The 12,501-nt window shown below is 47.7% G+C and overlaps 7 protein-coding genes across 7 annotated transcripts; 5 read left to right on the top strand and 2 right to left on the bottom strand.

Annotated features, from left to right (window-relative positions):
- Window positions 1-711: 711 nt before the first annotated feature.
- N7474_010474 (uncharacterized protein) lies at window positions 712-2,475 on the top strand (the record flags this gene model as incomplete). Its single annotated transcript, XM_057201884.1, has 1 exon — window positions 712-2,475. The coding sequence occupies one exon, from the start codon at window positions 712-714 to the stop codon at window positions 2,473-2,475; it is 1,764 nt and encodes a 587-aa protein (XP_057048155.1).
- Window positions 2,476-4,098: 1,623 nt separating this feature from the next.
- On the top strand, window positions 4,099-5,834 carry N7474_010473 (MFS general substrate transporter; the record flags this gene model as incomplete). The annotated part of the gene is made up of 3 exons (XM_057201883.1): window positions 4,099-4,411; window positions 4,465-5,450; window positions 5,547-5,834. Coding segments are annotated over 3 exons (1,587 nt in total), but the record flags the coding sequence as incomplete, so codon positions are not given.
- A 693-nt stretch (window positions 5,835-6,527) lies between these two features.
- N7474_010472 (uncharacterized protein) lies at window positions 6,528-7,340 on the top strand (the record flags this gene model as incomplete). The annotated part of the gene is made up of 1 exon (XM_057201882.1): window positions 6,528-7,340. The coding sequence occupies one exon, from the start codon at window positions 6,528-6,530 to the stop codon at window positions 7,338-7,340; it is 813 nt and encodes a 270-aa protein (XP_057048153.1).
- A 192-nt stretch (window positions 7,341-7,532) lies between these two features.
- N7474_010471 (uncharacterized protein) lies at window positions 7,533-8,195 on the bottom strand (the record flags this gene model as incomplete). Its single annotated transcript, XM_057201881.1, has 6 exons — window positions 7,533-7,706; window positions 7,771-7,871; window positions 7,931-7,939; window positions 7,998-8,031; window positions 8,096-8,134; window positions 8,193-8,195. 6 exons carry the CDS (start codon window positions 8,193-8,195, stop codon window positions 7,533-7,535), a joined length of 360 nt encoding a protein of 119 aa, XP_057048152.1.
- Window positions 8,196-8,393: 198 nt separating this feature from the next.
- On the top strand, window positions 8,394-8,721 carry N7474_010470 (protein PET117; the record flags this gene model as incomplete). The annotated part of the gene is made up of 2 exons (XM_057201880.1): window positions 8,394-8,489; window positions 8,548-8,721. 2 exons carry the CDS (start codon window positions 8,394-8,396, stop codon window positions 8,719-8,721), a joined length of 270 nt encoding a protein of 89 aa, XP_057048151.1.
- Window positions 8,722-9,364: 643 nt separating this feature from the next.
- Window positions 9,365-10,628, top strand: N7474_010469 (MBL fold metallo-hydrolase; the record flags this gene model as incomplete). The annotated part of the gene is made up of 3 exons (XM_057201879.1): window positions 9,365-9,735; window positions 9,804-9,944; window positions 10,019-10,628. 3 exons carry the CDS (start codon window positions 9,365-9,367, stop codon window positions 10,626-10,628), a joined length of 1,122 nt encoding a protein of 373 aa, XP_057048150.1.
- A 14-nt stretch (window positions 10,629-10,642) lies between these two features.
- Window positions 10,643-12,450, bottom strand: N7474_010468 (fungal specific transcription factor domain-containing protein; the record flags this gene model as incomplete). The annotated part of the gene is made up of 2 exons (XM_057201878.1): window positions 10,643-11,614; window positions 11,671-12,450. 2 exons carry the CDS (start codon window positions 12,448-12,450, stop codon window positions 10,643-10,645), a joined length of 1,752 nt encoding a protein of 583 aa, XP_057048149.1.
- Window positions 12,451-12,501: the final 51 nt, after the last annotated feature.

Here is a 12,501-nt window from a genome sequence, read left to right as displayed (position 1 = left end):
CACCATCTATGTCTGAACCAAGCCCTACCGCCCTTACGCCTAGCTCTCAAGATCCACCCACAATAGTGGTTTCTCCGAACTAAAGAGCTGGACTTTTCTGTGGGTCTTTGCTCATTCTGTGAAGCCCACTGCGCCCGGTATGTTATGCTTTACGACTGAAATGAGAGTATGTAGCCAAGGGCATGTTTAAATACAGTGTATATAGATACTATAGATGTAAATCCATATTTCTTGAATAATTAACAGACTTTCAGCAACTTCTCAGCCAATCTGGTTGTACTAATTAATTGTGTTTCTCACACTAACGCTTCCCCTTGAGATTGACTAACATGCCACAGGATTGCGGGGCATGTCTAAGGATTTGCCAAGCTTCTTTCTTCCTTCCTTTACAGGTATACTTAGTGGGGATAGTAGCTTGTAGTTATCAAATCGCAAGGCAAGTGGGCACCAAAAGGACATCATTTTAGGCTAAATAACAGTAGTGCTAAACCAAGTAAAAAGAAGAAGGAGATGTTGATCGTTCTGAATACAAAGTGAAATAGGCTGCTTAGTAGTGATTGGTGCAGCAATTTATCATTTCTCCATCAATCAGAGATCTTATTTTGGGGGTGATTCTCCTTTATCCACACATGTTGAGTGACCGAATATATAGTGAGGGGACTCTATCCCAAGTGATTGTACTGGAGCATTTTCGGCCCTTTTCGTGCAAATATGCCAAGATCATTATCTACGGTTGTGCTTTTCAGCAGCCTTGCCTTGGCAAGTGCCAATGGTAGCAACAGCACGTACACCAATCCAATTCTTCCAGGCTTCCATCCCGATCCCAGCTGCATATTTGTTCCATCATGGGATGATACATATTTCTGTGCCTCTAGTAGCTTCAATGCTTTCCCAGGGATACCAATCCATGCATCCAAGGACTTGCGAAACTGGAAACTGATCGGAAATGCCCTTTCGAGACCAGAAATGCTGCCTGATTTGGCGACGACGGTTAAGTCGACTAGCGGCATATGGGCGCCGACACTCAGGTACCGTGAAGGAAGCGGACATAGAAAAGGCACTTTTTGGATCAGTACGACCTTGGTTTTTGATAACATGGCTATCAATGATACCTCGCGTTGGGAGAATTTTGTTATAAGCACAAACGACCCTTTCGACTCGAACAGCTGGACCGATCCCGTGCATTTTGAATTTGGTGGGTATGATACTTCTTTGTTTTGGGACAATGATGGCCAAGTCTACGTGACCGGGAGTCACGAATACCAAGTCTGGCCTGGTATTCAAACTGCGCCTATTGACTTGAAGACGGGCCACACAGGTCCATGGAGCAACCCTTGGAATGGAACGGGAGAATTGGCGCCAGAAGGACCGCACATATACAAGAAAGATGGATATTACTACCTGATGATCGCGGAAGGTGGAACGGGGTCAGGACACATGGTCACAATGGCACGATCGAAGAGTCTCAATGGGCACTATGAGCCCGCGCCTCACAATCCATTACTTACGGCGACGAACACAACGGCATTCTTTCAGACAGTGGGGCACGCTGATCTATTTCAGGATGTCAACGGCAAATGGTGGGCAGTCGCTTTGTCTACACGAGCTGGGCCCGAACTCAAAAACTCTCCGATGGGGAGGGAGACAGTCCTGACACCTGTTACCTGGAACAAGGGCGATTGGCCAATTTTTGAGCCTGTCAGCGGGTTAGAAAGTGGATGGGAACTTCCCTCAGAACCAATATTCGTCTCTCAAGGCGAGGGTCCTCTCGTGGATGCACCTGATCATTATAAATTTCCGCCAAACTCCAAACTGCCATTAGATCTGATTCATTGGCGACTCCCAACACCGGATACTTATCTTGTATCGCCACCGGGGTACAAAAACTCACTGGTTCTTCGTTCGTCAGTATTGAATTTAACCTCCCTCGATGGAGTGTCCACAGACGGCAAAGGACAGACATTCATCGGCAAACGGCAGACAGACAACATGTTCTCGTACACACTGGATATTGATCCTTCCAGTCTCAGTAACGAGGAAGATGAGGTGGGCGTCAGCGTCTTCTTGGTTCAAACATTCCATTTCGACCTAGGCATCGTTCTTCTTCCTCCGACAGGAGATACCGGCACGTCCGCTGGAACTGCACCCTTTTTCCGTTTCCGTGGAATGTCGCAGTTTCCTATTCCAGATACGGTGGTTCCCTTTCCATCATACATGTCTATTGACACACCAATCACCATCGAGGTTAAGGCATTGAACTGGACCCATTATTCATTTGCAGCAGGGCCGCGTGATGCTCAACATCTTATGCAGACGTACGGATTTGCACGCGGAGATCAGTTGAGTTGGGGGTTTACGGGGACATTGGTAGGTCCATATGCAACGACGAATGGTCGACCTGGGAGTCAGAATGGCGCATTCGAGGTCGCAGTTGGCAATTGGACATACCTTCCACAGGGGCAGGTTATCAACTGAGTTTAAACCTGAACAATATTCTACTATCCTAGAACAAATATCACTGGCAACCCAGGTGTCTTTATTTATTTCTATTGCCAGGCATTACATTCATTACAGTGAAATAGGGGCCGGTGCAATTTGCAAACTCGGATCCGCAGTTTGGTTGTAAGGAAGCAGTTTCAAATATCCGAGATCCCCGCCCCTTTACCGCACCTGAACATGAATGCTAACGACATGGGGTTAGTTTGATCCGCTTCTTAAGCGCATCTTAGCCAAATTTACTGTCTACTGTGGTGCTTTCCATCGCCTCGATGGCCTTTCTAATAACTTTGCGGACGCTTACGTAGTCCTCGAGCTCGTCCTGCAAACCGCCTCAATCAGTCATGGGTTTCCCTTAAACTAGGCAAGAATAGAGTCAAGACACAAGGCTGGAAACGACCCACATTTGTGTGGCGTTGGCTAACGATAGCACCACTCACAGCGCAAGCCATGCCACCACAGCTCGGTACCAGCTGCAGCTAATCCATCTCAATTTTTTTTTAACCTCGTGCTAGAGCAAATCTTGTTTGTGCGACTTCGACGCGAAAAACCACTCAATTCTGAAGTCCTTAGAAGCAGTTAGGCCGGTAGTCTATGCGGCCTCAATAGAGTCATCATTTCTTCGTGGTCCTCTATCCAATCGTGCACGTCGTGTTGACATTGCCATTATCTGTCGATCGAATGGCATCCGCTGATGATGAAGATACACTGAGCGTGCCATACTCTTCCGTCACAGGTGCTCCGATGACACTCCGTGGTCTTTGCGAAACAGCCGTGTGTACTCTTACTGGAAAGAGAACCGTACTGGAGCCAAAAAAGAGCTCAGAGAAAGGATAATTGCTAGCTAACCTTTCGGCTTAAGATGACCAATACAGTTGGAAATCTTTACTCCCCTAAGTCCGAAGATAAGGGCGGGTCTCTGCCGCCTATCCGAACAACAGCTCCACCACCGCGATTATCCCCAGGAACCAGATCGCACTCGTACCTGCGGACCATATATATCAGGCTTAAATTAAAGCAGTACCGCGTTAATCAAGTTATACGGCATAATGCCACTAGAATTAAATGGTTGCCCAAAGACAACACAGGTAAAGAAATTTTGGTGGAATGGACTAGGTAGATCCGTTTGTCGAACCCATGCTAGGAAAATAGACTTGCTTGGCAATAGGCGGGTTGAGCCGACTGATAGCTAGGCTACTTCGATACATATATAGCGGGCACCAGACCAAATCAGGAAGCACGAAATTTCGGGAGTATGGAATAGAACTCTCTATTAGTATTGCACATTTGAAGCCAGAGAGGATCAAGCGCTTGACTATGAAGGACAGAGACTTGTGCAAATTGAAAACTAACAACGCGGGGAGTTCATTCGAGCCCAAAAAAGAAATTATTGGGGAAATGTATAGTATGGGGTAACCCCGCTCGGCGAGATTTTGACGGCAAACTACCTTCCTCTTCAGGGCTAGTATTCGAGCACTACCTGCTCATGCCAGTGATAAGAAAAGTTAGAAGCAATAGTTAACAGCGTAGCTTATAAGAATAATCCAACACCCGGCATTTTTAATCTCGTATCCAAATCTGCTTCACCCAAAAAACTGCAGAGTTCGAGAAAACTCCGCACCAACTGAGCAGTTTGAGCTATTATTATTGGTTTCACTTATCATCTTAACATCCGAGATGGCACATATGCCCCAAGGGGCCGAGGGGCCTGCACAGAGCACACCGGCATTCCAAGAGGCTATTACCCCCGATGAAGTCAAGGACAGTGATGAAGCCCTCACTTTCCTACGGAAAGAGGAGGTTGGCGATGAAGCTCAATACGTCGATGAGAAAGCATTGCTCCGCAAAATTGACTGGATGGTCATGCCACTGATGTTCTGTTGTTATTTATTGGAATACCTGGACAAGAGTCTCTGTAAGCTCATGCGATCTGGAGGTTGAATTATTTACTGACCAAAGTGTGTATAGTGAATTATGCCTCTGTGATGGGTCTCCTGGACGACGCAGATCTCACCACAAACCAATTTGCCAATTTATCGCTTCTGTTCTACGTGGCATTCCTTGCATTCGAGCTCCCACATGCCTATTTAATGCAACGCTTCCCGGCGGCTAAATACCTGGGCGTCATGGTTATGTGCTGGGGTGCAGTTGTAGCCTGCACATCCGCCTGCAACAGCTACGGATCGCTGGTAGCTGTGCGGTTTCTGCTCGGCACGTTCGAATCTACTATCAGCCCATCGCTCATTATCATCACAACTATGTGGTATAAGACGAGTGAACAGCCCATCAGAGTAGGGTTGTGGTACATCGGAGTGGGCACAGGCTCTATCCTCGGCGCCTTGATATCTTTCGGCTTCCAGCACTATGAAAGCCAAACTTTCAAGAGCTGGCAGATCATGTTCTTGATTGTGGGTCTTCTCACTATGGTAATCGGTGGCCTCGTTGTCTGGCTGTTGCCCGACAACCCGATGTCCTCACGATTGTCCCATGCAGAAAAAATCATGGCCATCGAACGCATCAGAGGAAATAACACTGGTATCGAGAACAAGCACTTCAAACCATACCAGATTGCAGAATGCCTTCGAGACCCACAGATTCTATTGCTTTCTCTGTTAACAATAGCTGGCAGCGTCCCCAACGGAGCTGTGAGCTCGTTCCAGAGTATTGTGATTTCAAGCCTCGGCTTCTCTGACGAGCAAACAACACTCCTGCAGATCCCTAGCGGTGCTATTGCTGTCTTGAGTGTTCTCTCTGCCACGTGGCTGGCGAGCAAATACAATGCCAGAGGCCTCAATATTATTGCATGGTCAGCACTCGGAGGATTAGTTGGCGGTTCCCTCTTGGCATTCTTGCCTGACGATCAAAAGGCTGGTAAACTGGTCGGAAACTACCTTTGCCAGGTTGTTGGGGCATTCTTACCTTGTGCATACTCTTTTGCTGGAGCTAATTTTGCCGTAAGTTGCTCTTTTTACTACTGTCATGGTCAAACGCGATGAGACTTCTCCTGTGGCATATCAAATCCTTTCACAGAGTCAACTGACCGTTATTAGGGACATACTAAAAAAGTCACGGTGAACGCGATTCTCCTTATGAGCTTCTGTGTTGGCAATATTCTTGGTCCCCTTACATTCCGCGACAAAGATGCGCCAAATTACACGCCCGCGAAAATAACTATCGTGGCGGTGGATTCTGTCGCTATTGTGCTGACCACAATGCTCTTGCTATATTACAAATGGGAGAATAAGAGGCGAGACCAGAGAGCACAGGAGCACCAGGAGAACATCGAGTTTTTGGACTTGACGGATCGACAGAATAAAGAGTTCAGGTACAGATTCTGATTACGGTCAGTCTATTTGGCGAGTAATTATCAATTTGAATTTGAGGAACGGCGAGTGTTCAGTATGAGACATATTTATTCTAGCTTCATTCTTAATTATCCTTGCTAAACGTTCCTACGTTGTAGGGTAGATGTCTATTCTTTGAGCGTCTTCGAAATTGGCAAAAATGGCTTGACATCTATATTCCAACTTATATGTTGAGTAAAGCATACGCTAGCATGGAATGTGAGTGTAGAGCTGGGTTCAAGGCTTCTACATTTCATGCGCGTATTGCGCTGTCAACTTCACACAGGCATTTGTGATCGGGTGATGAGCAACCGGAGACTGTACGGGCATAATTATCACGCTGTGCTTGGGTTGGAGGGCCATGAGCTTCAAAGATCTTGTCAATTCGCTGCTGAACTTAAGGGTCTGTCAAATCCCAGGTGTGTCAAAGTGGCGCTTTAATAGACGACCAGGCAAACACGACATATCATGCGGCTCGGGACTTTGGCCTCATAAGACAAGGATGTTGTCACACCGCTTCTTCTCTATCTAGGAACTTCTTTATCTCAGCAGCCTCTTTTCTAGTTTCAGCCTCATAGCAAGACTCTCTCTGATCTTTCCCGGGCTCCTTAAAGTCGTTTTAGTACCCCTTTCACTATTCGATTCTTCAAACCTCACATCAGCCGCGACATATAAAAGAACATCAAAATGACCATGACTCAAATAAAGGGTTTGGACGACCTTGACTTCATATTGGAAACGTGCAATCCAGAGACAGGAGAGTTCCTGCATACATCCTTCGCAGTTTTCAATGACGAAAGCCTCTACTATGACCGGTTAAACATTCCACAAGCCAACGTCACTTTCGATCAGATATCTAACGCCCTTACTCATGTTCCCGACGACAAATTCTTTCCGAAATGGAAGGCCGCAGAGGTGGAACTCACAGAAGCTCCAGCAACTCTGACTTCGGATATCTACCTCAAGCGACCCCATCTGGAACTTTATGGAATCATGAAAGACCACGGCGTCACTAATGTGGAACAGCAACTATCGCAGCAATTTTTAGCTGAGGCTGAGGTGATGAACACACTTTCCAAAAATCCGCATCCGAACATCGTCTGCGATTACGGCTGCCGAGTTGCGAGAGGACATATCACCGGACTTGTCATGGATAGACATCCTCACGACCTCTACCGTTATCTCAAGGAAGGGGTGGGGAAGATTGATAAAGAACCATTCATGGCGGCACTCGGATCGGCTATCCAGCACCTTCACGCGCTTGGTTGGGCACATAACGATCTGACTCCTTACAATATCTTGGTAAACGGGGACGGCATGCCTGTGTTGATCGATTTCGGAGGGTGCCAGCTTGTTGGCACGCATTTGAAATACACTCGAGGAACGACAGACTGGATCGACGGTGAAGCTGGGGACTATCTTACCTCAGATGCGGAACATGATGTTGCTGCTCTTATCAAACTCGGGGCATGGTTGGACAAGCCGGTCTTTACGGTTTAGTGGATATTGTTTGACGCGGTATCAGTATGAATATAAGAGCATTCGCAACAACCCATTTACCAAAACGAACAGATAAATGAATAGCTGTAGATTAACCCAATAGGAAGTCATATTTTTCGAGAATTGGATATCGATAGGGTAGGTAGCCATGTCTCCTTCACAACCTCCCCAAAAAAACGAAAAGCAACAAATCTATGCTTTGACAACAATCTTCTCCGGCACCTCCGGCTTCACCTGCGTGGTAGCATGGATGAGATCCTGCACGACCTTGTCGCCCTTGTTCTTGCCGGCATCCTTGATCTCCTGGAGCTTAGCCTGGGCCTCATTGTTGGCGTCATCTTCGGCCTTCTTGAAGCCGCTCGAGTGCTACCGACACAACAATAGTCAGTCATCTTATTGCTAACCCGTAGCTCGCTGAATTGTAGCGCACCTCGGTCTCGAACTTCTTGAACTCTTCCTCCTTCTGCTTCCGGTACTCTTCAATCTCCTTCTGAGCCTCGGATTTGGCGTCTCTTATCCGCTTGGTGCGATCTGTATGGTCGGCATGTTATTGATTGTGCATGCCGAGAGGGGGAATTCGAAGAACGTACATTCTCTAGCTGGACGATGAAACCTGTCAGTGATCGGGAGTCTTGAGAGCGGAGTAGGGGTACCCACATTGCTGAACAATCTTCTGAGCCTCTCTCTCGGCCTAAAAGTCGTGCGTGCGATCAGTATCTACAAGCCATATCCGGAGTTCAATCCCGAAGACGTACGTCGAGGAGGGTCTGGATGCCCGCGGAGTTCTGAGCCGACTGTGCCATATTTGTTAGTCACCCGTCAAAACATCCGACAGTTCAAAGTCCTTCTCACCATGATTGCCCGAGAACCCTCTCAAAATTCCAAGGTCGAAAGTGGTTGTCAAATGAATGGTCAGACTGAGGGAGCTTCGAAGCCACGAATGACCCCCAAGGCGGTGGGGCACTTACTGCCGGGCGGTGAGGCACGTGGCCCTACTGGGCTAGGCCGATTCTTTTTGCTGCACCTCTTCCCAGGGATACTCTTGTCGTCGCAATGTCTCGCGCGTCCAAATTGACGCTGGCTGTCACCGGGCTGGGCACTGCCGGCATAGTCTACTTTGTCCACTGGGCACAGGAGCAAGACAGGGCGGTATGTATTCCAATTTGCCAGTTGCAACGACACGAAACTGACCAATTCGGTGGAATAGGCCATGCATAAAGGCGTGGAGCGAGACATGGAGAAGCAACGCATCCGAAAAGAGCGGCAAGCGGATTTTGAAATTCAGAAGCGTCTCGAGCAGGAATATCTCAAGCTACAGACGGTGCACAGCACCACCGACGAACAGAATCAACCGGGCAAAACCCATAATCCGGGGACATGACAGGACGAAGATGATAATATTGCAGAGTCTAGAGGACAGAGTCACTAGGATTGGATACTGCCTGCGTGTACTACGAGTATTACGGGCGACGACTGGTGGATGTCCACTGGTGCATCACGCGAGAGGGCAGAATATGCCACTTTGTATAGAGATATTATACGTACGATATACCCCGAAATGTACGATATGTTGATTGTCCATGATGTCTACTGCTGAAAGGATTATTGGACCAAAGTATGCTTCGATCCAGATCTCCAGGCCCAATTCCGAGCCTCGAAGGCCCCAGGAACGCTTTCCGTTGGTTAAACTCTGGGGTTTCTTTCGTATGACCATTAGAATAATAAGACAAGAGCTACGTCCCTTGGAAGGGACTGGTAGACCAGAGAGATCGCCCCTAGAGATCGCCCCTTTCAAAGACCCGAGGTTCCCATTTTGTAGTCTTAGGGAATGTCATTTTTCGGCAATGAGCTAATGCCGAATTTCTTGCATAACAGCATAACCGAGTGACGTTGCCTCATTACCGAAATATGCCATTCTCTAAGACTGGCCGGTCATTTAAGGATTATCTCACGCACTGTCTATCCCAGCATTGTTGTGCCAGTTCCGTCGTTTTGTTCTTATTTTATCATTTCTTTTCCCCAGTATGACTTCATCCCTCGAGACAAATCAACCCTTTGCCGCTCCACCAGGAGCTGTTGCAAGCCTTTATATGATTGATACGACTGGCACTATTGATAATATACCTTGTGGTAATTTGGTCACACCAGACTTGCCTACATTTGAAAAGTTCAACAAGATACCGAGTTGGGCATTTCTGATCGAAACCGATACCCCCCAAGGAGCACGAAGAGTGCTTTTTGATTTGGGAATCCCACAGGAGGTGTATAAGCTACCCCCGGTGATATCTGACAGGCTCAAAGCTAAAGGAACCATCATTGATGTGCCTAAGACCACCGCAAAGATTCTTCAGGAAAATAACGTCGACTTACGCAGTATAAAAGCAGTGATATGGAGGTACGAACAACTTTCCCTTTTTGGAAGCCTTCCTGCAGGAAAGTCAAGGACTCACAGTAAAATTCTAGCCACTGGCACTGGGACCATCAGGGCGACATTCAGCAGTTTCCCTCCTCCACAGACCTGGTTGTCGGCCCTGGCTTCACCGAAGAATTCCTCCCTGCCTACCCTACAGAGCCACAATCACCCATTCGGCACGATGACCTCAAGTAAGTCCTTCAAAATGTCATGGAATAATGTATCCCCACTTGGTTATGATTTAAGTATACTAAAACGTGCATAGAGGACGGAAGCTAGTAGAGCTCACGTTTGAAGATTCGGAGACGATCTCGATTGGTAAATACAGAGCCCTAGATTATTTCGGTGACGGATCCTTTTACATCCTAGACACCCCTGGTCATGCAGTGGGACATTTGGGGGGCCTTGTCCGCACGACGAACGATCCAGACACATTTGCGTTCCTCGGTGGAGATTTAACTCACCATGGAGGCGAGCTTCGTCCTTCTCAATACCTTAGCCTTGCATCTGCTGCGGCCAAGGTGTCCAAAAAGGGACGTGAGAATGAAGCAGCCAACGCCCTCGGATTGCTTCAAACATCGCGAGGTCGCAAAATCGATCAGGCGTTCTTTGATCCTGTCATAACTTGTGATTTTGACCAGGCCCTGAAAACAATCGCCTACGCGCAAGAGGCCGATGGGAAGGAAAATATTTTCTACATCGCAGCCCACGATGAGAATCTCAAGGGTGTGGTGGACGTCTTCCCCAGGAAGGTAAATGATTGGAAACGTCAGGGCTGGCGGGAGGAGACACTATGGAAGTTTCTGGGTGACTTTCGAAGGAGTGTTCAATCAAAAGATGCTTTCAATCGAGCCATTATGCAATACAATTGCTAGAAGGTGACGACAAATCATCGGAAGTCGATGGGTATGCTGTCAAAGGAGTTTTCAAACAGATCGAATAGCGCTTGATTGAATTCATCGGAAGTGAGTGGAAGACCTAAGGGGTCGGTCAAAGAGAGCAGTTCTTTGAAAAATGGCGTGGTTTCCGGATTTGCACCCGGAAAAAAGTTGAGAGAATTCTGGACAGCCGTTGCGGTCAGTGTGTTTGGGTCTACATGGCTCTGACCCTGATAACGAAAGCTGTCTAGTTTTTCCAATTGGCGCAGCTCCTGTGTATCTTGATCTTCTGTCTGTCTTGTTCTACCATCGGGTCTATCCCCACACGGAGAGCTCATCAAGTGCTCAATTCCATGGTGAAACATTTTTGCCGATGGCCAGCGCTCAGCCATGTCCTTCAATGCCACGCGGAGCACTCTGATAGGCCCGTCCGTAGTACTCGCGAAGGCAGGAATTTCTGTTGCTCGAATCAGGGCAAGTAAGGAGATAGTGATGTACCAGCCAGCCATACCCTGTAAAAATCGCAGAGATCCTCGAATCAATAAGTCCTCAAAGATTCTGGCAACACAAGATGAGGCGAGGATTGCCACAATGTCAACTCCCAAGTCCTGTTGTGACGACTTCCTTAGATCGAGCAAGATGAGACAACATAGGTATGGGAGATGTAACTGGCAAATGTCTCGATCGAAGTTGGAAAGAGAGCCTTCAAAATATGGCAGCCGGAGATCTTGGGGAAGATTTGCAATCCAGACCTTCAAGTCATCTAAAAGATCCCGGGCTCGATCTTTTGCTTCGGGGTGACGTCTGAGATGCTTTGCCACATGGCCAACTATCTCACAAAGCTTGACCCATTGGATGAAGATCTCGGCTTCTCGACGCTTTGAGCTAGGCCAGTCGGTAATTGTAGGCTTTTGGACATTGCAATCCTTGATATTGATAGTGCAAGGTCTACCCTGAGAGAGTGAGGTAAGCCTCTCGCGAGCCTAGATAGCTCAGATTAGCATGGACTCATGCAGTTGCCATAACATTGCTGACATACAAACAGAGTCCACCATATTCGTCGGCGGAGAGCCGGGGTATCTCCACTGGAAAGACAGTGATATGTTCTTGGCAGTCGGTGTAGGCCCATTTCTTGTGCCTGTCGGATGGCGATTCCGGTCCAGTACCAGGTTCCATTTGTACTCAACATGCTTGGAGAACATGTACTCCACCAATAGAAAAGCATGATCGAGATGAGTGAAGCAGTTGGGCTTGGCTCTGAGAATTTGTAAAACAAGTCCTTACTTTGGTTATAGAGAATAGCGGCATTATCACCATCCAGCAGCGACGGCTGGATTCTGCGGCTTACCAGGGTTAATGCCTTTTCAAGCAGCACCGATTGGCCGAATGCCTGATCTTCCAGAATAGTTCTATCAAGAATGGGACAGAACGTAAAGCAGTACTCATCAAATACCTGCAAGTGGTAATCGCGAACGGCTGTCGGTAACGGCCTCGCCGGCTCTTGCAGCCTGCTGGGAACGCTGCTTTCTGAAGAACGACTTGTGTTTCCTCGGACAAACATGGTAATGTACCCTGAATCACCCAAGTAGCTGGATACTCCCTCAGATTCATTCGATTCAACGATCTCGGACCTCGCATCTGCGGCGCCAACCTGTCCATCCTTTCCTAAACTGTCCGGGTCATTGTCCCTGGGCGAAGTTGACGCATCTGCTCCACGCGGTTGATCGAGAGGTATATCTGGCAGATGCAGCCTGGCGAATCCGGATCTGGTAATCTCTGAATCATAGCTACCAATCGATCCATTGGGTATATTGGTCATAGGAGGGTTCCATTGCGTAGAAACAGGTAGCGGTGGACGAAAGTGTTCGTT

This window comes from Penicillium riverlandense (assembly GCF_028828495.1).
Source record: "Penicillium riverlandense strain IBT 135883 chromosome Unknown utg000009l_segment0_segment0, whole genome shotgun sequence".
Lineage (NCBI taxonomy): Eukaryota > Fungi > Ascomycota > Eurotiomycetes > Eurotiales > Aspergillaceae > Penicillium > Penicillium riverlandense.
Note: the sequence above shows the minus strand (reverse complement) of the source record. Positions and strands in the feature narration are given on the sequence as shown.